The sequence below is a fragment of the Dromiciops gliroides genome, chromosome 1 (genome assembly GCF_019393635.1).
Source record: "Dromiciops gliroides isolate mDroGli1 chromosome 1, mDroGli1.pri, whole genome shotgun sequence".
Classification (NCBI taxonomy): domain Eukaryota; kingdom Metazoa; phylum Chordata; class Mammalia; order Microbiotheria; family Microbiotheriidae; genus Dromiciops; species Dromiciops gliroides.
In genome coordinates, this window is record NC_057861.1 from 614,233,503 (window position 1) to 614,261,085 (window position 27,583).

Genomic DNA, 27,583 nt, shown 5'->3' on the forward strand with positions numbered 1-27,583 from the left:
TCTTCGTCAATTGCTGCATGTGTTCATTGTGAAAATGGTATTTTGGGGAAAGGAGTCAAGTCCTGGATATAAATCTTGAGGTTCTGCTTCTCCCTAATAATGAAAAAGTGGTCAGAAGTTAGATTGAACTTGATCACCCCCCCCCCAGACTAACAGTATTTAAGGGAGTGGGAGCAGGTCTGGTATCCCTCTCTCTGTGAAGAGAACAGAGTAGACAGGCTTCTGGCCCCAACCTCCTACCTCCCCTCCTGGCAGGAATGAAAGTCCCCCTTGGAGAAGTGGGCTGGGGGTGGGGGGAGAAGAGGCCAGAGATGTCTATTCTGCTTCCCTTTGAGCCACAGAATGACATCTTACAGGTAGGGGGCAAACCTTGCACGTGGGGTCTTGCTACTTATAAAAAATAACTTAGAATGAGAAGCATTGTGGCCTCAGAGTCAAAAAGAGATGGGTTCAAATTGCATTTCTGTTATTTATTGCCCTTTTTTTTTGGAGACCAAGTCTATCTTTTTATTTTTTTTAGAGGGCTAATAAGGGTTAAGTGACTTGCCCAGGGTCACACAGCTAGTAAGTGTCAAGTGTCTGAGGCCAGATTTGAACTCAGGTCCTCCTGAATCCAGGGCTGGTGCTTTATCTACTGTGCCACCTAACTGATCCCTCCCTTTCTTAGGCTAAACATTCAGTGGCCATTCATGGCCCAGTCCCATTGATGATCTACATAAAGACATAAATGAAATAGTCCCTGTTCTCAAGGAGCTTAAATTCCATGAAGGGAAGTCATCTTAGATGTCATGTAGTCCAACCCACTCACTTGACGGATAAACTGAGGCCCAGAGAGGTTAATGAATTTCTTAAGATATAAAACTATAGCAAAACTGTATTCAGAGGTTAGGTCTCCTAACTCCACAGCCACTGTTCTTTCTCCCTGTACCAAAGGAGAATGCTCCAAAAATGCACTGCAGCATATATATATATATATATATATATATATATATATATATATATATATATATATATATACACAATAATTTAAGACTCAGTTTCTTCAACATATAAAGTGAAGTTGATTGGATTAGAAGGGAGTTTGATACAGAAGAAAAAGTGTTGGCCCTGGGGTCAAGGGAGCTGGGTTCCAATTCCATTTCCAATTCTTATTACCTGTTGAACCTTGGGCAAGTCAGTCAATATTCCTATGCCTCAGTTTCTCCATCTGTAAAGTGAAGGGTGGTGAACAAAAGGGCTTCTGAAAGCTCTCCTTGCTCAAGAATTATGATGTTCCAACTAGATGACTTGTAAATTCTTTTCTAGCTCTATATCTATGATCCTATGAAATGATTCAAGCATTATTATTTTAAAACAATCCGTTAGCTATGCTGATTGAATTTGTTTGGTTTTGATTCACAGTTCCAATATAGATTGAGCGGCATTCATTCTTAGTCTCAATTCTTGGTAAAGGACTAGTAAAAATTGATGGGAAAATCAGTTCAGTGTTAAAATATATCTTACTTGATATAAAAGAGATGTGTTCAACTTTCCCCCTTCCCCTCAAAAAAGAAAAAAAAACCCAAAACATGGCCTTTTCTATATTGGTAGAGTGGGACAAAAGTCAAGATAAGGTTTTCCTCTGCTTCTAAAAATAATGACATTATTAGAATTTTCCTCTAAGTTTTTTTTTTTTTAATGCAGCAACCAATTAAACAGGGTAGCATACTACTTGATTATTTCACACCACCTCCTCTTCCCCAGGGGGCTCTGAGTCCCTTGTATATTTAGGTTGATTGTTGTGACTTTGAGGTGTGTGTTTTTAAGATTCTGATTGATGTGTCACTTTCATGTAAGTTTCTCATAATGTTGATTGACAGCTGATCAAAGATATTAATCTTTTCAAATTCAACAAATATTTATTACATACCTAATGGATACAGAGCCTTTAATAATCCCCTTTCTCACTTCAGTAACATCTTTCAGCAAAGTAACTTTTTTCATAGACTTTCCCCCTGGTTTGAAAGGAAATTATTCAAACAGCTTTTAAACAATTCATCTTTCAGAGGGTTTAATTGGAGAATGTAAACCTGTAGAGAATCTAACTGAACTAAGGATCTCAAGCATCCAAGATTATCTATGTGTCACCCTATGACCCATTTCCTTCACACCACCTTTTAATTTTTGTTGCAATTATGGTGTATATGGATAATACCGATTAGCATATTTATGGTCATTGCTTCATATTTATTGTCTGCACAACTCATTAATCTTCATCTAGTGTGTGTGGCTGACAGCTCAATCTATTTTGCAATCTCTGGGTAGCAGCCACATCCCAAAAAGCCTTTGTTTTCCTGTAAATAAACTGTGTTTAGGACCAGAGGACAATGGTGCATCATACTGTGATTGACACAAGCCATGGCTACTAATCAAAAGTGGATTTTATTACCAGCTGAGTCAAGTGCATTATGGGGCCATTGTTCTAATGCTATCAGGGCAAGAGCATACATAGGCAGTCACCTTCTCAAGATGGGTTGATTGTTCTCCAAGATTAGACAGAGTTGCCTTATTATCCAACCCAGACAACAAGGCATCTCACCCAAACAGACGCTTTTGCGGGAGCTGCCTGTACATTGACTCTATTTGAATTGCTAATTTATAATCTGTCCGGCACAGATGTGCAATGAATATTTGGATGTTGTTTTGCATGTCAGTGGAAGAGGCTGAATGATGAGGTGATGATTATTCAGTGATGGCTATTGGACAATCGCCAGCGATTGAGCTTGAGCATTTTCCCTGACAGTAATCAGATCAGCTCCCAAGGCTGATTTTCTTTATTTCTGCGACAATTTATGTTAGAAGATAATACATTCCCCTTCTTAGTTAACTGAACTGGCAGAAAGTTGCCTTCCATTTTATTGCAATTAGATTTTTTAAAAAACTTTCTCAGAGTTTAGACAGGCAGAAAAACTCCAGACAATTGAGGTGGCCTTTGTATGGTTGCCTGCACTATTTAGGATAATGAAAAAAAATTGATCAGAGATACAAACACCTTATTTTAATCCTCTTCACAGAAGTTAGTGGTGGTCATCCAAACAGCCTACGGATGTGGTTTCTGATATATGATACTGTAGGATAATGGGTATCAAAGTTCTGGCAATGTCTTCCCTTAAGTGGGTCTTTTTAATTTTCCTTCTTCCTTTCTTCCTTTCTTCCTTCCTTCCTTTCCTTCCTTCCTTCCTTTCTTTCTTTCTCTCTCTCTTTCTCCCTCCTTCCTTCCTTCTTTCTTTCATTTTATGGTTATGATATGACACTTGGCTACAAATGGAATTTAGCAATCCACACTCTTTGAGCCAGAGACAGTTATTTTGCCAGCGTGTGAACTCTTAATTTGTACATTTCAAAGTCTCCCATTTTGCTCTCGTGGGGGCAATGTAGTATAGAGATGAGGACACAGGACCAGGAGCCAAAAGACCTCGTTTCAAGTCTGTTCTTTGCCACTCTTTAGTGGTGTGATTTCAAGCAAATCACTTCAACTCTCTGGGCCTTGTAGGACCAAAGGAAGAAACCTCAGGGGTCATCTAAGCCAACTCTACCCCATCTCCATTTTACAGATGAGGAAACAGAAACCCAAAGGCGCTATGTGATTTACCCAACGTCACACAAGTTGTAAAGGACACACTGGAAATTTGAATCCAGGTCTTCTGACTCTAAAATCCAATATTGTTTCCACTGTACCCTTCTGCCTTGGAAAATGATGATAATATTTCTGCTGCCTACCTCACAGGAGAAATTAATTTCTCTTCTCCAGGCCTCAGTTTTTGTTGTTTATTTGTTTGTATGTCTATAAATTTAACTTCATCAATACTAAGAACTTCCAGTCCAGAAACTCCCTCTTTGAATGTAGATTAGTTCTATTATATGTAAAATGTGGTGGCAGCTAGGTGGCACAGCGGATAGGGCACTGGACCTGGAATCAGGAAGACCTAAGTTCAAATCTGGACTCAGATATTTACTGTGAGACCCTAAGTAAGTCACTTAATTTCTGTCTGCCTCCATTTCCTCAATGGTAAAATGGGACTAATAATAGCACCCACCTCCCAGGGTTGTTGTGAGGATCAAATGAGATATTTGTAAAGCACTTGGCACAATGCCTAGTACATAGCTTAATAAACACTCGTCCTTCTCCTATGTCCCCTTCTATTGTGAATCATCTAAGGGTTCTGTATATAGCTCTGCATTCGTCAATATTTTTATTTTATTCGATCAGTGACTTGGATCAAGGCTTAGATGGCACGCATATCCAATCTGCAGATGACTCAAAGCTAGGTGGGATAAGTGACACACTATAGGACAATATCTTAACCCAAGAAGACTTCAACATTCTAGAACAGTGGATCAGATCAACTAAGAGGAAATTCAATAGAAACAAATGTAAAGTACCAACGTGGGTTAAAAAAATAAACTGTACAAGTAATAGATGGGAGGGAAGCGACTAGACAACTGTTGCTACAGAAACAATGTGGGCATGATACTGGATTACAAGCTCAATAGGAGTCAACACTGTGATGGGCATCCAAAAGAGCCATTGTGATACTGGATGATTCTAAGAGAGGCATATATAAAATGTGGGAGTTGGGCTAGATTCCTTTTAAGGTACCTTAAACTCTATATCCATGATTTTATGATCCTACAGATATGAAGGGAGAAGCCTCCATGCAAGCAACTATTTGCATAACTTAAGCATAAGCTCTAGCAAACCCAACCTAATCTCAGAATATCCTTTCTATATACCTGACCTTGTCCTCTGTTTATTGAGTGCAATCCCAGATCAATATTTATATGCTTTCCTGCTAATTACTTGGACCTGTGACATAATCTCTGCTTATAGGTTTCTTACTTTTTGGATAATGACCTGGGACTTATCTGTGGACCTTGACAATGGCTTCCCTAAATGGTCAGGGGTTGTAACAAGTAATTCCAGGACTGGTTTCTGGGAGTGTTTTAACTATGCCCACCAACAGGAGGATGCTGCTGCAATAACAGATATGTTAGGTTTTGTGTGCGGGGCTGCTATTCCCAATCCTGGGCTCTGGTGGTATAGGGGCCATCAGGACTTGTGCTATCAACAGATCAAAATTCATCACATAGTCTGGGAATACATTCCTCAGGATCATGAAAAGGGCTGAACAGGCAAATGCCTGGAACTCATCCTTAGCACTATGGTGGGTGCCTTGGTCAAAGGTTTTAATTCTTGCAAGAAAGAAGTCCAAAAGACATTTAAAGGGTGCCACAGATGGGGACAGCCCTCAACACTATGGGCTGATGGGTGATTTCAAGAGTTGTGCCCACTCAATGATCATTGGATGTACCCAGAAATAGTCCTGAAGGCCTAGCCCTCAAAGGAACCCCAGTTTAATATGCCTTCAGAATATTTGGATTCATGGGACATTTTTTTTTGCAGAACAATGGGGGTTAAGTGATTTGCCCAGGGTCACACAGCTAGTAAGTGTCAAGTGTCTGAGGCTGGATTTGAACTCAGGTACTCCTGAATCCAGGGCCTGTGCTTTATCCACTGTGCCACCTAGCTGCCCCCTGGGACATCTTTTATAAAGGTCATTTAGTGACTTAGTCTCCATTAGAACACATCCATATAGGGGGGCAGCTAGGTGGCGTAGTGGATAAAGCACCGGCCCTGGATTCAGGAGAACCTGAGTTCAAATCCGTCCTCAGATACTTGACACTTACTGGCTGTGTGACCCTGGGCAAGTCACTTAACCCCCATTGCCCTGCAAAAAAAATATATATATATTAAAAAAAAAGAACACATCCATATGTAACTTTAATGAAAATAAAATGATAGTTGTCATTTATAGATGATAAGGTTTGCAAAATGCTTAATGCATCCTGGCTTGATAAAATCAGTAGGTGTTGCAGAAATAGCTATAGGAAAACCTATATACAGTTTTCATCTTCGTGGTCTCTGTCTCTTTGTCTCTCTCTCTGTCTCTGTCTGCCTGCCTGTCTGTCTGTCTCTCTTTGCCTGCCGTCTCACCCTAAAACTTCCCTGATTGCCTGGCACATTCTCATTCTGAAACATCTATCTATCCCCACTGCCTTCTCATCTTGGAACATCCCTCCACCATGCCACTTTTCTACCATTGCTGAGTTCCTCCTCATTGAGTGTAGGTACTGTCTTCAATTTGCTTGTGTTTGTATCCCCAGCACTTAACATGGTGCCTGCCAAACAAACAGTAAATGCCTGACTGCCTGCAGAAAGGACTTTTGTGACAATATATTGGTTTGTATCCATATATATCATCTCTCTTGAGTTGATTTCTGTAGAATTTTATGCCTTGGATTGCTGCCCATTTGCTACTTAAAGTCTGAAATCTACTCTCACAGTTATGGATAAAGTTTAATTATGTTCTACTCTATAACAAATTCTAAGAATGCTTGGCTAATCCCGCCCCCCCCCCCCATGTTCCTATCATTTCTATTAATGCAAGCCACTTCCTTATTAGTTAGAATAGACTCCAGAATAGCAGGTCCCTTAGCTGGATTGTCCACCTTCTGAAGGATAAAATTGGAAATGTGAGTTAATACTTTTTTGCTGCTTTAGTTTAGGAAAGAGATATCTGGCAGGTGTAGACAGTTGAAATTTCCCATTATTAGTAAGTCCTACTGTTGTACCAGCTTTTTAATATGCTTCCAGAATTTATTATCCAATTCTTCCTTTTCCCTAGTTTGTCTATAATTCCATGAAAATGTTGCTTTTATTCACCCTCACCCAAGGCTCTCCCCCATACCCTGTACCAGGTATTTTCCTAGGCATTGGGAAGAAAAACAAAACCCCAAAATGTCATAGGCCTGCCCTCAAGGGAATCACTTTCTACCTAGAGGGGTTGGAGTGGGGCTGAGAAACAACAGATAACTAAGGATAAAACAAATACCAAGTTATCTCAGGGGCAAGGGGGAGTGTGCACTAAGTGGGGAAGTCAGGAAAGGCCTCAAATGAGATGTTATGATTACAAGATGTAGAAGTGAACATTGGGGAGGAGGGGGGGAGGGTACAGCAAAGGATAGCCTTTGCAAAGACACAGAAATATAAGCTGAATAGTTGAGGGAAAGCAAATAGGCCAGTCTGACTGAAGCATAGAGTATGTCAGGAATAGTGATAAAGAACCTAGAGAGATAGGCAGGAGTCAGATTGTGAAGTTTTAAATGACAGAGGAGTTTTGAATTTTTACTAGAGGCAGTAGGAGTCATTGAAGTTTATTGAGCAGGAGAGTAAGTGTGAGATCAGTGCCTTAGGAATACCAATTTGGATGCTGTGTGAAGGACTGATTGTGGATGGAGAGAGATGATTATCGATGCTCTCTTCTAAGTCTCTCTTTCTTCCTTTCTGTAGTCAGCATGATACAGTAGAAAGAGCACTGAGCTTTTGAGTCAGAAGACAGGGATTCAAATCCTGCCTCAGAAACTTACTAATTATGTGACCTTGGGCAAGCCACTTTCTGGGCAATTTTCTCATCTGTAAAATAAGGAGGCTGAACTAAATTACCTCGAAGGTCCTTCCAGTTCAGAATCTATGATCTCAAAACTTCTTGGTAACTGCCTTTCCAATATCCAAGGAGGCACACACACACACACACACACACACACTCTCTCTCTCTCTCTCTCTTTTTCCTGGTCTCTAATGAGGTGGCCCTTCTTTGCCAAAGCCTTGATTGATGACCTTGATTCCATCCCCTCAGGTATTCTCCAGTTTGCCCCTATAATCATCCCTTTTTCTCATCTCCAACCTTTCCATTTCTACTTCCGTACTGCCTCCAAATATGCTCAAGTCTTTCATCTTTAAAATGGGGGGAAACCCTCAAACCCTTTACTAGACCCTACTACCTTCTCATGTTGATCTCAAAGAGGAGGAACTGTCTTTTGCCCTTCTTTCTATCCCTGCTGGCACTTTTCTATCACTGCTTAGCAAAGTTCAGGGTGTGCAGCAGATGTTTGTTGTCTGTTACTCTACCTTTTCAGAGCCAAACTCCTAGAAAAAAATTAAAAAGCTCTGGCCTTTACTTCTCTCATCACTCCTCAACCCTTTGCAGTACAGTTCCTGGCCTTGTTACTCAACTGGAACTGTTCTTTCAAAAGTGACCACTCACGGGGTGGCTAGGTGACACAGTGGATAAAGCACTGGTCCTGGATTCAGGAGTACCTGAATTCAAATCCGGCCTCAGACATTTGACACTTACTAGCTGTGTGACTCTGGGCAAGTCACTTAACCCCCATTGCCCCGAAAAAAAAAAAAAGGTACCACTCATAAGGTCTTTCCTTAGTCCTCATCCTTCTTGGCCTTTCTGCTTCATTTGATACCCTTGACCATCCTCGGCTGGACACTATTCTGAGTTTTTAGGACACCATTCACTTTTATCTGACTCATCATCACACATATAATGCCCCCTAACTGTGGGTGTTCCCTAAGGCTTTGTCCAGGACCCTTTTTGCCTCTCTACACTTTCTCCTGTGACCTTATGAACTCCCATTGTTTTATCATTTCTATGAAGATGACTCATATGTAGGATGTTTCCCTGTTGAGTTTGATGTATTCCTATACCAAAACGTTTGTGTGCTTATGTTCAACCCTTCCTTGTCTATTTCAAATGAGAGGTTCATTGGATGCCCACATCCCCTCCCCTTCCTCCACCCCTTTCTTCCTTTCTACATTAGTATATTCCTTTTCCCCTCCTCTTTAACCTCTTCAAACTCTCAAGAAGAGAACCAATAGGACCCACCCCTTTTCCCTTCTCTTTATCATCTTCAAACTCTCAAGAGAACCAGCAAGACCTCTATTTTATTTAGCTCTCTCAATACCTTGTGAAGGCATGAAGACTCTGAATAAAGGATTTAGATTTCTTTTTCCTGTCAGGGTCTCCTTTGGCTTAGGAGTGTCATGTAGTGAAGACTACAGACATGTTCTCTGAATGTTTTCAAATACACAAATAAAACCTGTAGTATTTCAATTATACTTAAATATGGTTATTGAAATGTTTTTTAATAAGTTCAGAGACTACAGATCAAAACCCCCAACTTTAAATGACTACTTGTCTCTTCTTTCTTAGTAGACAGAATGTTAGCACTACATCATCATAAAGCAACTTCAGATTGCTCAAGTAAATTTACCTTTCTAGGTTTCTCTGGACTCTTGTACTTGTATTTCAAAAACCCTGTTCAGATATAGTCTTTTTAAAAACATATATATTTAAAAATGCTTTAAAGTTCCCTACTCCACTGAATGTCAAGGTTTTAGGTAATCTTCATATTTCCTTGATATCTGAACTCTTCCTTTTTGGATAGTTGCAGTAGTTTTTCTTTAGTATGGGAGCTCTGGATTTTGGTTGACATCCCTTTGACTCCTTCCTTTTAGAAGGCAATCAGTAAATTCTATCTTTGCTTATTCCTCTAGTTCTAGTTGATCTAGGCACTATTCAGTTGTCATTTCTTAGAATATTATGGCCAGGATTTTTTTTTTTTTTTTTGGTGAGGCAATTGGGGTTAAGTGACTTGCCCAGGGTCACACAGCTAGTAAGTGTTAAGTGTCTGAGGCCGGATTTGAACCCAGGTACTCCTGAATCCAGGGCCGGTGCTTTATCCACTGCGCCACCTAGCTGCCCCTAGAGTCCAGTGATTGTTAAAAGATCTTTCCTTAACCTATTGTCCAGGTCAGTTGTTTTTTATGTTAAAATATTTTGTATTTTCTTTCTTTTTTTTCCTCCAATATTCTGATCTTGTTCTAATATTTATTTTTGACTCATGGAGTCATTAATCTACTGTTTGGTCTATTCTATTTTTCCAGGAGTTCCTTTCTTGAGTAAAATTTATAATTTTCTCTTCTAAGCTACTTATTCTCCTTCCAATTATTTTGTCCAGGAATTGTTTTTTCAAAAATCTCTTGCTTCATTGATTCTAGGCATTCGTGTAGTTCATGTGGAAAATCCATTTCTTTCTTTAAGTCTAGATCTTAATATTGGCAATAATTTTTGATACTGGCCAGTGCTTTGATTTCATCTCTTTGTGTTAGAGATGAACTGTGCTTTTGGATAGGAAGGTCAACTTTGCTTGGTCTCATCCTAGGTCTTCTGGATTCTTACATTGACCTCTACCTCATCACACTAAACCTTCTTGATCTTTGAGGTTTAGAATGCTGGATTTTCAGGGCCTTCTTTGACACTCGAGAGTATTGGGGACCTCAGATCCCCTGAACATGGGCTATCCTACTTTGAACACTTCAAGATGTTTCTCTCTGTCAGCTGTTTCTGACCACCCTAGGACTTTCTCAAAAAGAAAAAAAAAGGATATTCCATTCTTACTGTCTCCAAACATAGAGCCTACCTCTACTCTTGGTTGAACTGGTTCCCAATGCTGACAGTTTGTTAGAGGAACTACCTTTCTCATTACCCATGGGCTTCTGGCTTTTGTGAAGTAGAAGACATCATTATATTTTCTCATGGGATTTATTGATCATCATTCCTGGTGTGAACTTCAGGATTCTGCTTGAGTAATTACATAGGAGTAGGGTTGTCTGCCTCCCATTCAGGCAACCAACTTGGCAGGAAGTCCTCCATCTTGGCAGAGCAAAATTCCAGTTTAACAGTTCTCCTCAAATAAGGTGTTTATCACGTGCTAAGATCATATGCTATTCCGTAGACATTCTAGATAAGAGTCTGCTCAAAGGAGATTGCCCTAGTCATTTTCACTGGAAAAACAAAGTGATAAAGAATAGATTATGACATGAATAAGGATGAGCAGTTCAGTGTCATAGATTTACAGGTAAAAGACCTCAATGCTCAGAGTCTAATACCCTCATTTTACATATGGGAAGTGAGGCCCAAAGATGTTAAGAGATTTACTGCGGATCACAAAACAGTGATATGAACTAAAATTTTCTTGATTCTAAATCTAGTAAACTAACAACCATACCTTGCAGCCCCTTTGTATTAGTTTATCCATACATATATCCAGGAAAATGAATTGAACTGAGAATTGATTATCAGAATACATCTCATTTGGAAAAATACATGGCAATTTCAATAATCCTAAACTACTTGCTGCCACAAGAGCCCAGGATTTTTCAGTAGTTTTTCACTCAACGATATTATCTAGTTGTGAATCATATGATACCAGCATCACAGAAAAATAATAGGACTGATGGTGAGTGCAAACACATTGCAAGATGTCATAAGTGACAACATGCATCTGATAAATGGCATAAAGGTCATAATACCAAGGGCATGCAGGACAAGAAAAGGTTGGCCAATAATGTGACAAGACTGAAAAAAAGATGGACAACCTAAGTGATGCATCAGGAATGAAAAAGAACAAGAGGAAAGCCTATAATACATTGAATAGATTCTCAACTTACTGAAAGACACAGTTAAGAATCACCCAGGATGAGTGGCTATGGCATAGTAGTAATCTACCTACTGGAAGAAATGCTTACCAAGGATGAGATCACGGATCCACTGAAGTATTTCCTCCCACACCCATAAAGTGCTTTGCACATAGTAGGTACAAAATGTTTGCTAAATTAATACTTTCTTTTTACTGAGATCTAATTTTTCTTTTTTATCTAGGTGCCTTTGTAGATAATATTAAATACTTATTTTCATCTTTTAATAGGCTTTGTTAGATATATAAAAAATGTGAAGCAGATTGTAGGTTATATGGCGAGTATCTCCTTTATGATTTTCAAACTGTGTCATTTCAAGTTTTGGTACTAAGGTGTTTCCTTTATTGGCAATACTGAAAAATACAGCCCTAAATTAGAAAATAAAAATGATTCTGAAATATGATTTTGTTTTCTTTACAGATATTTGCTTTCACCTTTTGGTAAGCAAAAACAATATACAAAAATATCATTGTTTATAATGTAATAATCTTTTCCAAAAAATACATACATTTTTCCTTAAGTATGATAGACCACGTAAAACTGACTGAATATTTTTAATGTAGAAGTACTAAATATTAGTGCTGATATTTTATGATTTAAGATGTAATCTTGTATACTGTTCTAATTATAGCTAAGGAATTACAAATAAGAAAGACAAGATAATTACAATGTTATGAAATTTTTTCAGATTTTATATCTTCATATTTTAAAGACAGTAATAACATAACAACTCGGTTTTTTTTCTTTTAAAAATGTTTAGAGGATAAGGAGGCTTAGACCTAAGTCTGTTATTTTCAATATATGATGAATACACTCTGCACCAGATAAATTCTGGATTTTTTTTTTGTCAATTAGTTTAGCTAATCTCCCGAATTCAGGGCTGGTGCTCTATCCACTGCATCACCTAGCTGCCCCATGCCGATCTCACAGTAATCTAGTAAGAACCATTTATATGGTACTTTGGGGTTTGCAAAGTGCTTTACATTTGTTACTTCGAGGTAGGTGCTATTATTATGCCTATTTTACAAATGAGGAAACTGAGGGTAAAAGAGGTTACATGAGTTGCTCAGGGTCACACAACTAGTAACTGAGGCAGGATTCAAACTCAGGTCTATCTGACTCCAAATCCAGTACTTAAAACCTCTGTTCCACCTAGTTGCATGTAGAAAAGCTTTTAAAATGATTAATTATTCTGTCAATTTACTTATGTATTGGTACAGCTGATCTGTAAAAGCTTCTAATGAAAATTTTTCCTTCACTCTGGCTCTTCCTGCTGACCCCATTGTAGTTTTTAAGGAAGGATCTCTGATAAACTTTTCCATTGCTTTAGAAAATTTTGCTGGATCAGGTTCACACAAAAACCCTGTTACATTATCTACAATAGATTCCAGAGGTCCACCTGAATTGACGGCAATGACAGGACACTGCATGTACATGGCTTCCACGGGAACTATACCAAAATGTTCATTGCTCGGTGTGTAAAGCACACAAGTACAGTTATGGAGAAGAGAGATTTTTTGCATGTCTGAAAAAGACCTAAGGAATGTGACATGGTGGCTAAGGTCAAACTGGTTGGCTGTATTCTTCAGTTCTTCGTAATACTCTACATTTTCCAGGACTCGTTCATCATAACCACCAGCCATTATTAGATGAATCTTTTCCCAATCCTGAAGGTCTAATCTCCCACGTAGTTCAAGTAATGCTTCTAAAGCTAGAGTTAGATTTTTCTTCCTTTCATATCTGTTGATTGAAAGAAACACAAACTTCTTTCCTTTAGGAATTAAGTTATCGAGATCTGTAGGCACTGTGTTGTCAAAGCTGCTGACATTCAAAGAAGGGTAGAGGACATCCGGATTTACATGTGCTAGGGACTTGAAGGTGTTCTTAAAAACACCAGCCGTGAAGGAGCTATTGACCACAATGCAATCTGCCATGCCAGTAGTATATTCTTCCACCCAATCAAGAGGGGCTCGGTAGAGTCGTTTAAGAAAAGAATTTCTCTGAGTGAGAAGTAAATCAGGAAAATGACAGTAAAACAGAATCTTCTTCCGATGTCTGGCCAGTCTAAACACTGGGATACATGCAGATACCTAATTAAAGTGGAAATGAAAACTGGTTAAGAAAATGTCTTTTATTCATTATTTCAAGAAAACTGCCTACTTTATGTGATGTTTACTTAAAACCGCAAATTCAATGGGGCTTCCTCTACATTTTCATATCCCCTTCCTACAGGAAGGCTCCATATATACAATCATAAATTTGGAGATAGAATGGACCTTAAAAAAGTCATCTAGTCCAAGTTTCTTAATTTTATTGAGTACAAAAGTAAAATGGAGAGAGGATAAGTGAACTGCCCAGGGTTGCCCTGTTAGTAAACAGTAAAGGCAAGTTGGGACAGAATGCAAGGTTGTAAAGAATAGCAATAAGATTTGGTGACTGATTTTTTTTTTCTTCCTTATTTTTTTTGCGGGGCAATGAGGGTTAAGTGACTTGCCCAGGGTCACACAGCTAGTAAGAATCAAGTGTCTGAGGCTGGATTTGAACTCAGGTCCTCCTGAATCCAGGGCCAGTGCTTTATGCACTGTGCCACCTAGTTGCCCCCAACTGACTTCTAAACTTACCCCCAAATTCACAAAAAAAAACCTAAAAAATATCTTAGTATTCCTTACCTAATTTCCTGCAGCACCAGAAACATACTGTAAATTTCTAACTAATGTTGGGTTTAATTTTTCTATGAAAAAAAAAATCCTTAAGTCTCTGTATAATTGATCCTACTCACCCTCAAACAATGCTGTTTCAACTACTAGACAAAAGAAGGATACGCTTATGTCTGTGGTAAATACACTTAGCTCCTCTGATACAAAAACTCTGGGAAAAACAAACAAAAATGTTTGGAAAGGAGGAAGAGAATGTGAGGATACATGCTGATATTGCATAAAAATTACATGATAAGTACTATCTAACCCTTAGCACAGTGCTTAATAAAATACTTATTGTCTAACTACTTTTGTCCTTTGGGCCTGTTATACTGCTTTCATTTTACATTTTAAACAACTTCACCTTTTACAGGATTCCTTTCTAGAAAAATCACAGTATTTTAAAGACAAAAACATCACTTAGTCCAATCTCATCATTTTAGAGATAAGAAACAAATGTAGAAAGGTTGAAATCCCAGTTCTTTCCATCATAAAAATATCCAAAAATCCACTGGGGGCAGCTAGGTGGCACAGTGGATAAAGCACTGGCCTTGGACTCAGGAGGACCTGAGTTCAAATTGGACCTCAGACACTTGACACTTACTAGCTGTGTGACCCTGGGCAAGTCATTTAACCCTCATAGACCCAACCAAAAAAAAAAATCCACTGAAGGAACCTTTTATGTTCAGCCTAGAGGAAACAAGGGAACCAGACCTATCTTCAAATATTAGCTAGTACAGGGAAGGTATCATTTTAATCTGAGAGGAAAAGACCATAAAACCCAACCTTGCTTTTCAGATGAGGAAACTGAAGCCTAGCAAGATTATGACTTGTCCAAACTCATGGAATATTCTGGAGATTCAAACCCACATCCTCTGAATCAAAATCTAGTGTTCCTTCATAACATGTAGAAGGGCTGCTTGGCCACACAGGGAAGAACCAGGTACAACAGGTGCAAAATATTCAGCTCAATACAAGGGAAGAATGTCCAGAACCAGCAGGGCTGTCCAAATGTAGAACAGCTGCCTTGGTGGACAATAAATTCCCTGACAATGCAAGTCTTGAAGCAATACCTTATAGAAGGTATTCTTGATCCGTTAAGAATCTTTAAAGAAGAATCTTCCAATTCTTAGAGTCTAAGAAACAAACTGACTGGACCATGAGCATGTATGTGAGGGTCAAGACATTTCATATGGCAGAAATTTTTGGTAAATGTTAAGTATCTCTTTGCAATGCAAATATACTCACAATATTTTTTTTTGGACTGCAGATTCTTTTTTTTTAATTTTTAATTTAATTTTTTTTAAATTAATAAAGTATTTTATTTTTTTCCATTACATGTAAAGATAGTTCTCAACTTTTGTTTATACAAGCTTTACAATTTCAGATTTTTCTCCCTCCCTCCCCCCTCCCCTAGACAGCAGGTAATCTGATATAGGTTATATATATATATATATACACACACACACACACACACACACACACACACACACACATAATAACATTAATCCTATTTCTGCATTAGTCATGGTATAAGAGAAAAAATCAGAGCAATGATGAAAAAGGTCAAAATAGAAACAAAACAACAGCATCAAAAACAAAAGAAATAGTATGGTTCATTCAGCATCTATACTCCGTAGTTCTTTTTTTTTTCCCTTGGATTTGGAGATCCTCTTCCATCACGAGTTCCCTGGAATTCTTCTGTGCCATTGCATTGGTGAGAAGAATATAGCCCATCACAGTAGATCAACACTCAATGTTGATGATACTGTGTACAATGTTCTTCTGTGGACTGCAGATTCTTTTAAAAGTGGGGTTAAGATCACAAACTTAAGATTTGGAAGTGACCCTCTCCATTTTACAGATGGGGAAACTAGGGCCCATAGGGGATCTGACAACTTGTCAGCCCACAAGCATTTATTAGATGCTTATAATGTACATCTAATAATGTGGTTTTTGGAGGTCTGGAACGGGAACAAATACATGGTTCCAGCCCTCCAAAAACCACATTCTAATGGGAGAAACAACATGTAAACAACTACATACATATATGATTTATACCAATTTTGAAAGTGATCTCAGAATGAAGGCATTTGAGGGGAGTGGGGTTAGGAGGTGGGAGAAAAGATGGTGGAAGGAAGCACTAAAAGCCCCCTGCAGGCAAGTGGGATTTGAGCCAAGTCTTGATAGAAGCTAGGGAAGTGAGGAGGGTAGCATACCACTGTTGCTTGCAATTCATTTATTTTCACAAAATACTGTTATTTTGCTATGAAAACTGTAGCAGGGAAGGGTGGGACACTTCTGAATTCATTTAGCAGTTTCTGCTTTAGGTAATTTAGCCCTGCCTTTTAAAATAGGCACACTAAAGTTCTCTTAGCAAAAGAGTATCATTAACCTCCTTTGGTTTCAATTTCCTCATCAGCAAATAGAAGAGGTTGAATTACATGATTTAAGTTAAATGCAAAAGCATGGCAATAAAAGTATATGTAAGGCATACTTTCAAGAGAGAGTTAGAGCCAAGTGGCTCTAATTTTAATGAAAACATTTAACACCCCACTGTTTCCAACTTTATCAGTTACTTATTGGGAGGTTTGGGGTATGTCATGGAATCAAGTCAGAGAAAGGAGGAGTCTTAGAAACCATCAAGCCCAATTTCCTCCTTTTATGGTTGAGGAAACGGAAGACAAGGGAAATGACTTGCTCAAAGTCATCTATGGTGATTAAATGAATGGCAGAGTTGGGGCCCTGAATTCTGTTCTCTTCACTAGTTCAGGTGCTTTCTAAAATATGTAGCCCACCTGACCCACCTAACCTCATTGAGGCCCCTTCCTCATCTGCATAATGCAGTTACATAGCTTAAGAAGTCAGATTTAGAGGCCAAGGCTCTGGGTTCAAGTTCAGTCTCCAACACTCCCTATCTGTCAATAAACACGAAGTCAACAAATATTTATTAGATGTTTATTTTATGTCAGCTACTGTGTTGCGCTAGAAATAGGGTGTGGGGGAGGGGGAAGAGTTCTTGCCCTCGAAGAGCTCACTCGAATTCTAATGGAAGAAGAAAGATGCAAACAACTATGTATAAACATGATACATACCGAGATGGAAAGTAATCTCGGAAGGAAGGTACTGGGGGCGGATTTGGAGGTGGTGCCAGGCACTGTACTAACAGCTACGGATACAAAGAAAGACTACAGGGGCAGCTAGGTGGCGCAGTGGATAGAGCACCGGCCCTGGAGTCAGAAGTACCTGAGCTCAAATCCGGCCTCAGACACTTAAGACTTACTAGCTGTGTGACCCTGGGCAAGTCACTTAACCCCAATTGCCTCACTAAAAAAAAGAAAGAACATGGACAGTTCCTGATCTCAAGGAGCTCAGTCTAATGGGGAGAAAACGTGAGAACAATCCCTTACAAATGGGCGATAGAGAGGATAAAGCAAAGATAATTAAGAGTGAGATGGCACTGTAAGGAAGTAAACACGCATTTATTAAACTCCAAGTGTCAGGCACTGTGGTAACTGCTTTACAAATATCACCTCATTTGATCCCCAGTGCTTAGCCAAAATGTTTACTGAATGAATGATCCTCACAATAACTCTGGGAGGTAAGTGCTATTATTAGCCTCCTTTGCTGGGGGTGGGAGGGAAACTGAGGCAAACAGCCCTAAGGTTACATAGCTACCAAGAGTCTGGGGCGCGGATTGGAACTCAGGTCTTGCTGCCTCCTGGCTCTGTATTCTTTATCCATGGCACCACCAATGCGAAACAAGAAAGGTGGGCTTCAGGGTGGGGCTTTAAAAAGCCTTGAGCGAGTCATTTCCCCTCTCTTGGGGTCAGTTTCCGCAAAATGAGCTGGGCCGCACTGCCCCTACGGTCCCCGCCGGCCCTCTCACCTGGTCGCACACGATCACGTCCATCTCCTCGCCGCTCAGCAGGAGGATGTAGAGCGCCAGGTAGACCATGCGCAGGTAGGCGCACAGCGCCGCGCCGCGCCCGCCCCAGCCCAGGCTTCGGGGCAGCCAGTCGCCGGCGCAGTGCACCTGCAGCTCGCGGCTCTCCGAGAAGCAGTGACTTGGGTCATAGTGCGCCGTCCATACCTGGACGCGGCAGCCGCGAGACTGCAACGCCAAGGCTGCGTCCAGCACCAGACGCTCCGCGCCGCCCACGCCGAAGTCCGGGTGGACGAACAGCACCGATGGGCCACGGCCCCGGCCCTCGGACCCCCGAGGCTGCATAGCAGCCGGGACCCTGGAGACGCCGTGGGCTCGCGCTTGCGCAGACCCCTCTGGGAAACCCAGGAACAGCCGAGGTCCCGGCGGCAGCAGTGGCGCAGACTCGAGAACAAGCCCCGCCCCTCCTCCCCTGCCCCAACCCTTCCCCGCCGTGGCCGAGCAGGTGCTGGCGTGGCATTGGACTGATTGCTCTAACCCATCTCTTCTCCGTTCGAGTGGCTCCGCCCCCCTCGGGGCTTGCGTGAATTTGGACACGTTAGCTAAAAGTTGAAGGTGTCTACACACTGCCGGAAGTCCTCGTGCGTGTTTTTTAATGTGTCTGTTTTTTTCAGCGGGTGCAACTAATTTTTATACACTTTTTCTTGTTCGGTTTGGAGAAGAGATAGGAGAATACCACGCTTTTTTGGGCGCTCTTGTGAGATTCTGCCCATTTTAAATCAGGCACTTGCAAAACCGCCACAGGAAGAGGTTGTCCGTCGGCCTCCCGGACTGAGAAGCCAAGCGGAGGCAGACTCGTCTGGTTACGATACCTGTCGCAGCAGCTGGAGTGTCTGCGACTGAGCCTGCTGCCTCCTCAGCTCCAGTGATGGTATAACTCACTACCCGGGTCCTAATTCGGTCGGCCTGGGTGTCTCCACCAGCTAGGGGGAGGGGGGTGGTGGTGTCGTGGCAAACTACTGAGAAAACTCCGGGTGGAAGCCCCCGGGTGGGGGGGTGGGCGGTAGCGCCGGGCAGGGACTTCCTTAAGTGATACAAGATGATTTTTTTATATCTGTCCACAGCCGGGCCCTACTCCCAGTGGTACCAACGTGGGCGCCTCGGGCCGCTCTCCCAGTAAAGCTGTGGCTGCCAGGGCCGCGGGATCCACAGTCAGGCAAAGGTAAGGAGCGAGGCTGGGTGCTGGGCCTGTCTGCCCCCTGGGCCTCTCCTGTTCCGAGGACTGTGGGTATTGAAACACTCTTCTAGGGGTCTAGCTTCGTGAGCTCGAGTTCTCTGCCCTAATTGTCTCTGTTATGTCCCAGCACTGTGCTAATCGCTGGGGGTACGTTTTAAGCGCTCACCTTGTATTGCACATAATTGGCGCATATGCGATTGTTGAACTAATGAATACGGTTGTGTGAATGAGAGATGGCATAAATTAGTAAACATTTAAGTTCCTGCTACACGCCAGGCACCGTCCTAAGCGCTAGGGATACATATTAAGCACATGCAGTGTGCCGTATGCTCTCATACATAATTGGTGCTGAATATGTGATTGTTGAACTAAGGAGTTTGGGTGTGTGAGTGAAAGAGATAGCATGAGTTTGCCAGTCAGTAGGCACTGTGTGATAAGTGCTGGTGACACAGGGAAAGGCAAAAGACAGTCTCTTCTCTCCAGGAGCTCACAGTCTAAAGGGGAGACAACAAGAAAACTATGTTACAGAGGAGAGGTAGAAGGATATATTGGGAATAAATCAGTAGAGTGAAAGCACTAGAATTAGGCTCCTATGGACAATAGAACAAGAGGGGACACTAAGTGCTCATTATTCTGCGGGTACTGTATTAGGCATGAGAGGAAACAGATAAAAATGAAACCATTTTCACCCTCAAGGAGGATATGTTTTGTTGGTTTTGGGGGGGGGCTGGCAATGAGGGTTAAGTGACTTGCCCAGGGTCACACAGCTAGTAAGTGTCAAGTGTTTGAGGCGGGATTTGAACTCAGGTACTCTTGAAACCAGGGCCTGTGCTTTATCCACTGTGCCACCTAGCTGCCCCAAAGAGGATATGTTTTACTTGGGGCTGGGAGTGAATCAAAATCACATATACAAAGATTAATAAATATAATACAATTTTAGGAAGGAGAGAGCCCTAATGGGGGTTGAGGAATAGTAGGGAAAACTTCACAGAGCAGGGTGGTTACCTGATGGAGAGGCAGAAATGAGTCAAGAGAATATTCCAAGTGTGTGGGGAGGGCTTTTACTAAGTATGGCTTATAGGAATGTCACGTTAGGGATACTTGGCCAGTTCTGCTATAATGTAATGATTTACATGAAAAGGAGTCATGAACTAAGACCAGAAAGGTATGTTAGAGCCAGTATCTAGAAGTCCTTAAATATCAAACTTAGGAAAAGTCAGGAAGAATGAATATTAAGGAAAGGCCATTGGATTTAGAAGTTAAAAGATTGTTGGTAGTCTTAGATTCAGTTTCTTTAGAGTGGTGAGGTCAGAAGCCACATTGTAAAGAGTTGAGAAGTAAATATATGGTGAGGAAATGGAAATACATAATGTAGAAAACATTTCTAGGTGTTTGGCAGTGTAAGGGAAATAAGATGCAGAGTATCAGGACTAAGTAAAGGGGTTTTTTTTTGTTGTTGTTTTGTTTTGTTTTTTAAAGATAGGGAGTACTAAGGCAGAGGGGATGATTAAAAGGCTTCACTCCCAGAAGAGGGGATGTTATTGAGAGCACAAGTAGAATGGTTGGTCAAGACAAAAATAATGGGTACCAAGGATAATTAAAGGTTTGGGGGCAATGCTTACAATGGATGGTCTTGTTTTTCTCAGTAAAGTAGGAAGTGGGGTCATCTCTTGAATAGAGTTGGGCAGGGGGTAGGTATTAAGAGACTTGAAAGGGGAGAGAGTTTGAAACAGCTGGAACAAGATAGTTAATCTGGGAAGAATAAAAGGATTGTCACGCAGCCTTGTGGACCTAGATAAGATAAATTAATGGTTCCAGTTAGCACTATTTTGTGCCTTTCAGGTGTGAAGAATGCAAGTAGTGAAGGTGATTCTGGGTTGAGGATAGTCAGGGAAGGAACAGTGGAAGAAGATGGGGACAGTGAATAGTTGGTACTGGTTAACTAAAGGGCCCAAATTGTGGAAGGAGGAAAATGAGGCTGATGGCCTGGGAGAAAAGGAAGGATTGGGGGGAATGGGGAGGGGGTGTGTGGAGGTTGTAGGGAAAATAAAATGGGCTTGAAATGAGAGAGGCAAAGAAAGAGATGAAATGACAGATTATCATCAGAGGGGAATTTCAGAATTTGAAGTTAGGAAAGGGCAGTTTGGTATGGTGGTCGTTTTGGCTATGATTAGTTTTGTTTGCTTGTTGTCTCCTCCTTTAGATTGGAAACTCTTTCAAAGAAGGGACTCCTTTTAGCCTTTCTTTGTATCCCCTGCACTTATCACAGTGCCTGGCACAGGTACTTGACTTGGTTCTTTTTTCTTTAGAGAAGTAATGGAGGGAAGAGTAGATAAGTAATCATGCCTCATTTCTGAAGATTACTTTTAAGTTTTCGTAAGTGTTGTCGTTTAAAAACCTTAAATTCTGGCAGCCTTAATTTTTCTTTTTTAAGTCAAATACCTATTCTGGGCCTGTCACTGTTTTAGGTATTAGAGGGAACATACAGGGTTATGAATCTAAAGGTGGTTTTTTGTGACCTTTTTCAGACAAGATTTCTTATATATTTATATTATGTATAGTTAGACTTTGTATAATATAGCCCCTTCTCTCTAGAAGTTGGTCTTGCTGAATATAAGGCCTACAAAGGTAAAAATAGTTAGAAAAGGATGAAAAATTATTTGAATTTTGTGTTAGAAGCTACAAGTAGCCATAGTAATCAACAGAAAGGAGAGAAAGCAATGTGAGCTGTAGTAATATTTGAGGACTTGACCTTCACAATATTTCTCCCACTTGTTCCCCTTCTGCTAACCGAAGAGCCACCATTCTAGTCCAGACCTTAATCACCTCTCACCTAGACTATTGCATTCATTTTAATTGGCCTCCAGAAACAAAGTATTACATTGGCCATGTCCAAAACTGATAGTTCATGCTTCATATTGAGTCTTTCATCTCTCTCAGGAGGTGGGTAACATGGTTCATCATCAGTCTTCTGGAATTATTGGTAGTCATTATGTTGATCAGAGTTCCTAAGTCTTTCAGAATTTTGTCTTTACAGTGTTGTGATATTAAATTCTTCTGGTTCTATTCCCTTCATTTTGCATCAAGTTCATACAAGTCTTCCTAGGTTTCTCTGAAATTTTCCATTTTCTCAAAATAGTATTCCATTACATTCATATAATATAATTTGTTAAGTCATTCTCTGATTCATGGGCATCTCCCTTAGTTTCCAGTTTTTTTCTGCTTTAAAAAAAAAAGTATCTATAAATATTTTTGCATATATGGATCCTTTTCCTCTTTCTTTGACCTTTTGAAGTATAGGTCTCATATTTCTATTACTTAGTACGCATAATTTGGTGACTTGGAACATAGTTCCAGATTGCTTTCCAGAATGGCTAAACTCCACCAATGGTGCATCAGTGTACATGTTTTTTCTTTGCCCCTTCAACATTGGTCATTTACCATTTTTTTGGTCATCTTTGCCAATCAGTTCCATTTGAAGCAAAGTTATTTTCCTAAAATACAGTTTGACTACATCATTTACCTTCTCAGTAAACTCTACTGGCTCACTGTTACCTCTAGGATCAAATATAAATTCTTTTTAACATTTAAAGCCCTTTACAGCCTGGCCCCAAACTACCTTTTCAGCCCTATTACATGTTACTCCCCTTCACATAACTTACAGTTCAGTCAAGCTGGTCTTACTGTTCCTTATCTTTGTATCATTCCTACTTTTTCGCACTGACTGTCTTATAGCTGGAATGCATTCCCTCCTTACTTTAAGTTCCTAGAATCTCCAGTTAACTTTAAGACTACTTTGGGACCTTATGTGAGTGAATGAATGAATGAATGAATGAATGAATGAATGGGCTTGGGGAACGAGGGGGAGAAAGAAAGTCTGGGGAAGGAAAGAAAAAGCAGAGGAGGGGCAGAAAGAACGAACAAAGAATGGATGAATGAACTCAGTGAGAGACTTCAACAATACATTATTTTTTTCCTTTTTCAGCTTCAGAATTAAATTTAGTTAACTTTAAGGATTGAAGTTTAGGCTTTCCTTAGAGTATTGAAATTTATTTGATAGAAATATTTTCATTTTTATGATACAACTGTCCTAATTCATTATTGTTTGAATTGGTTCTTTAAAAATAAAATGGAACCTTACTTCTCTGTATTACTAATATGTTGTGGATTTTTTGGAGGGGATTAAATATAATTACATTTTAAATTTTTTTGTAGGAAAAATGCCAGCTGTGGGACAAGGAGTGCAGGCCGTACTACTTCAGCAGGCACAGGGGGAATGTGGCGGTTCTACACTGAAGATTCCCCTGGGCTCAAAGTGTAAGTCAAAAAAACATAAAAATAGTGAATCTAAACTATATCCTACATTTCTTTTACTGCTTATTTATTGCTTTTGAAAGCCTTCTGCTTGACAGTGTGGCGAATATATAAGATGTAGTTTGTGTCAAGTAGACCAGTTTTATTTTGATTATGTAATGTAATGAGAGTCCCTAGAATGACTAGGGATCAATTCTTGAACTCCCCAGTGGCATTCCTTTGGGCTGAACTTTCCTGTGTATTTTTTATAGCCAAATTCAAATGCCTCCACTTCAAATCTCCTTTAGTAAGCATTCCCAGCTTGTTAACAGCTTTCTTTCATATAACATTTTGTTTTATAATTTCCTAATGTCCATTACTGTCATGTAATATTATGGTATTGTAGCCATCTGTGCTGCTTTCTTAACCCTTTAGTAGACTGTAAAGCTCTTTGAGGACAAGGACTAAGTTTTGTTTACACTTTTTATTTTCTCCAGTGCATATCACTGTTTTCCATACAGTAGGCATTTAAAGGTTTATTGAATTTGTATATTGAATAGAACTATATGTAACTATTTTGAAGTAATTTATGGGATAGAAAAAAATTGGATGAATACTTTATCAAATTTCAGTTTCTTTTCACTTGTTCCATTGCCAAAAACTGCATTTGATTGAGAAATGGAAGTAGTAAGTCATTAGATACAAACATAGATTCATTGAGATTAGTAAGAAAATTGAGGGGGTTTAGTTGCACATTAAAAACTTGGCTACCTAGTAAATGCTTAGACCTTTTGCTGACTTTCATGCTGCCTCTAGAATGAAATTGGCATATTCTAGACTCATTCCCAGTGTGAACCAAAATGTCTTTGTATTAGGGAGTCCTGATTATTATAAGAGATGATGGGTATAGGAATTAGTACTCTCTGGCTTAACCTCCAGAATAGTTGGTAGTGAGTGGTTGAGACATAACAGTCAGTTACTGCCTCTGTTTTGTTCAGTGTTTTTATTAGTAATGTGGAAGAACATATAGATAGCTAACTTAGCAGATATACAGGTGACAGTGCAGGGCAGTGAGGGGGAAGCCATTATGCTGGTTGACAGAAAAGAACCTGATGGAACAGATGTAAGAAGCTGAAACTTAACAAAAAATACATGCGCTTGTACTTTGGTTCAAAACATCAATTACATAAATTTGGGAGATGTTCGAACAAAAGTTCTGTGAAAAAAATTATGAAGTTTTTAATTTGCAGGCTTAATTTGAGGCAATCCAATGAGCAGTCATAAAAATCTAATATTATCTTAAGCTGCATTAACAAGAGCATAGTGCCAAAAGAAGGGAAGTAATAGTCCAATTGCATTCTCTTCTAGTCAGGTCATGTCTAGAGTCTTAGGTCCAGTTGAAATGCCATGTTTTAGGAAGAAGTTAATGTGTGCTTTTCCAGAGCAGGGCACCCAGGATAGTTATGGGATTGGAGTTCATGCTGTAGTTGAAAGAACTGGAAATATTTAGGCAAGGGAAGAGGCAACTTGGGGATGGACCAGTAAAGCATTACTGTCTTCAGATATTGGCAGGTCAAAGAGAATTTAGTGCTTTTGTTCATTTGGTCTCCATTTCTAGGGACCAATGGGTAAAAACTTTAGGAAACCAGATTTTGGCTCAATATAAAGAAAAAGAGCATAATAGTTGGAGCTATCCAAAAGTAGAATGGGCTGCTTTGAGAGGAAATGAGTCCTTGTCATTAAAAGTTCTTCAGGCAGAGCCTGAATTTCTGTCTCTTAGTGTTGTAGAGAAGATTCAGGCTTTTAGGTAGCAGAGGGACTAGACAACTTCTAAAGGCCTGTCCAGCCTAGAGATTGAATGTTTTGCATGGGACAGTGAAAAGAATGCTAGGTTTTCAGAGACCCTGAGTTTGAATAACAGTTCTACCACTTCATACTTGTATGGCCTCATACAGGTTAATTTCTGGGCCTTAAGTTTCCTCGTCCATAAAATGAGAGTTGAAATAGATGACCCCCAAAGGTCACTTGTAGCTCTATAATCTAATATCCTTTGGTAAATAACAGAGTTGAAAAACAAATTTAGAATTGGACTGATTCAGAGGAAAGAATTAGCATCTAGGCTACTGAGAATAACAGTTTGAATTTGAGATGTTCTGAAGAATCTAGCTTTGGCTTCTAAGATTTTATTTTATTTTTTGAGTGCTGGTTAAACCTGAATGAAAAGGTAATAATAGTGTGTGTCTATGAGGGTGGGGCTTGGGTTAAATAATTTAACACTTTAACAAAAGTGGTGATGTAATTATAACCATGTGTGTTTGTATAACAAAATTTACCTCATTAGGCAGTGTGTCAGTGCATCTTCCAACTTGCCCTCTCCTTAGATCATCATATTTCTCCTCTTGCTAATCTTTTGGTTATGATGTATTTGAACCTCACATCCCATGTTGTAAATTTTTTTTTATTGTTCATTGTTACCCTGTGTATTTTACCCCTGCTAATTATTGTGCCTTGATGATACTTAGCCTTTACTGTGTTAAAAATGGCATGTGTTGAGGCAGCTAGGTGGTGCAGTGGATAGAGCACTGGCCCTGGAGTCAGGAGTACCTGAGTTCAAATCCGGCCTCAGACGATTGACACTTACTAGCTGTGTGACCCTGGGCAAGTCACTTAACCCCAATTGCCTCACCTAAAAAAAAAATGGCATATGTTGTGAAGTTTTTAAAAAAAATTGTGCACCTATAATAACTGCTTATAAAATGATTTTTAGTATTTTATTAGCTATATGCTTCAGTTATATTTTATATTAACAGTTGGTTTGCCTTTTAAGCAAATGTAATGGTGATGCTATTCCTAAATCTAAAATATGATTTGGGAATGAAGTGCTTATAGAATTAATTTTCTTTCGATTTTATAAGCTAGAACTATGTTGCTATCAACTTCAAAATAGCATTTTAGTTTGGTGATTTTTTTTTAATAGCATTTACCTAAACAACTTTGTTTTTTGTTTTTGTCTAAGATGTGCATAATATTCCTAGTTTTTTAATGTTTTTTTCTGGGTAACTGATAATTTTTTTTATGCTGCTAATGGTAATCATTACTTTTTTTATTTTCAGTGGTCCTGTTCCAGTATTGGTAATGAGTCTTCTGTTCATTGCTTCGGTATTTATGTTGCATATTTGGGGCAAGTACACACGTTCGTAGACTCAGCTGCATCCATCTTTCTGTCAGCAATTGTATTCTGGACCAAAAGCATGATGGACTTTATGTGCATGGAGAGAGAAGTTTTTTGAAAGCTTACTGTTTTATAAGGAACTTTAAAAAATACAAATTGATTTTCAAGACCTTTTTTAATTTGTCTGTAATGAACTTTTAAAATTCCTTTATATCAAGTCTGTTTTCGGAAGTCCGTCTGTCACAGGTTTCATCTGCATAGAGATTTGCAGGTTAGGCACAATAAAATGGCAGGTACAAATGGAAATTTTATGCTGTCTCATGATTTCTCCTTCCCAATGTAGCACTGATTCATCACTGCATCACTACACATATTATAAATTATTTGAAAATACATACCTCTATGTATCTCAGCCATAAGAATAGCTTTATTAGGAACATTTTATATAAGATTGAACTGAGACTTTTGGTGGTACAGTGAAAATTTCCTGTTTGCCTCCAGAAACTCGCTTGAATATGCTACCTTTTCACATGGTTTTCCAAAGCAGCGATATGCAGTTCAGAGATCATTAGCCTCATATGTTTTACTTAGTTATTGTTGCTAAGGAGACAAGTACTATGTGGATGGAGGTCCATTCCATAGCCTGGCTCCAGATTTTTCTCCTCCATATTTCTGTTTGGATAATCATCAAATGGCAAGAAGATATATGAACTGCTCTGGATCCAGTATGGTTTTTTCCCTATTTTTCTCTATTTTTGTTGGTGTCTGAAGTAATTTTTGTTCATATAATGCAAATCATTGTTAAAAACAATTGAGTACAAATTAGTCTCTTACAAAATTTATTCTGTCCCTAAAACTATAGGAAATACTT

At 39.5% G+C, this 27,583-nt stretch overlaps 2 protein-coding genes across 3 annotated transcripts; one reads left to right on the forward strand and one right to left on the reverse strand.

Moving 5' to 3' along the window:
* Positions 1-10,496: 10,496 nt before the first annotated feature.
* ALG2 (ALG2 alpha-1,3/1,6-mannosyltransferase) lies at positions 10,497-18,639 on the reverse strand. 2 transcript variants are annotated; one of them, XM_043975520.1, is made up of 3 exons: positions 18,014-18,639; positions 12,828-13,518; positions 10,497-10,735 (listed from the first exon to the last, which is right to left on the reverse strand). In XM_043975520.1, exons 1-3 carry the CDS (start codon positions 18,353-18,355, stop codon positions 10,692-10,694), a joined length of 1,077 nt encoding a protein of 358 aa, XP_043831455.1. In that variant the 5' UTR covers positions 18,356-18,639; the 3' UTR covers positions 10,497-10,691. The 2 variants fall into 2 exon arrangements, with proteins under 2 accessions (XP_043831455.1, XP_043831453.1); XM_043975518.1 differs by having other exon boundaries at positions 10,497-13,518.
* A 161-nt stretch (positions 18,640-18,800) lies between these two features.
* Positions 18,801-27,018, forward strand: SEC61B (SEC61 translocon subunit beta). Its single transcript, XM_043975521.1, has 4 exons — positions 18,801-18,941; positions 19,135-19,232; positions 23,463-23,564; positions 26,654-27,018. The coding sequence occupies exons 1-4, from the start codon at positions 18,939-18,941 to the stop codon at positions 26,739-26,741; spliced, it is 291 nt and encodes a 96-aa protein (XP_043831456.1). The 5' UTR covers positions 18,801-18,938; the 3' UTR covers positions 26,742-27,018.
* The last annotated feature ends 565 nt before the right edge of the window (positions 27,019-27,583 follow it).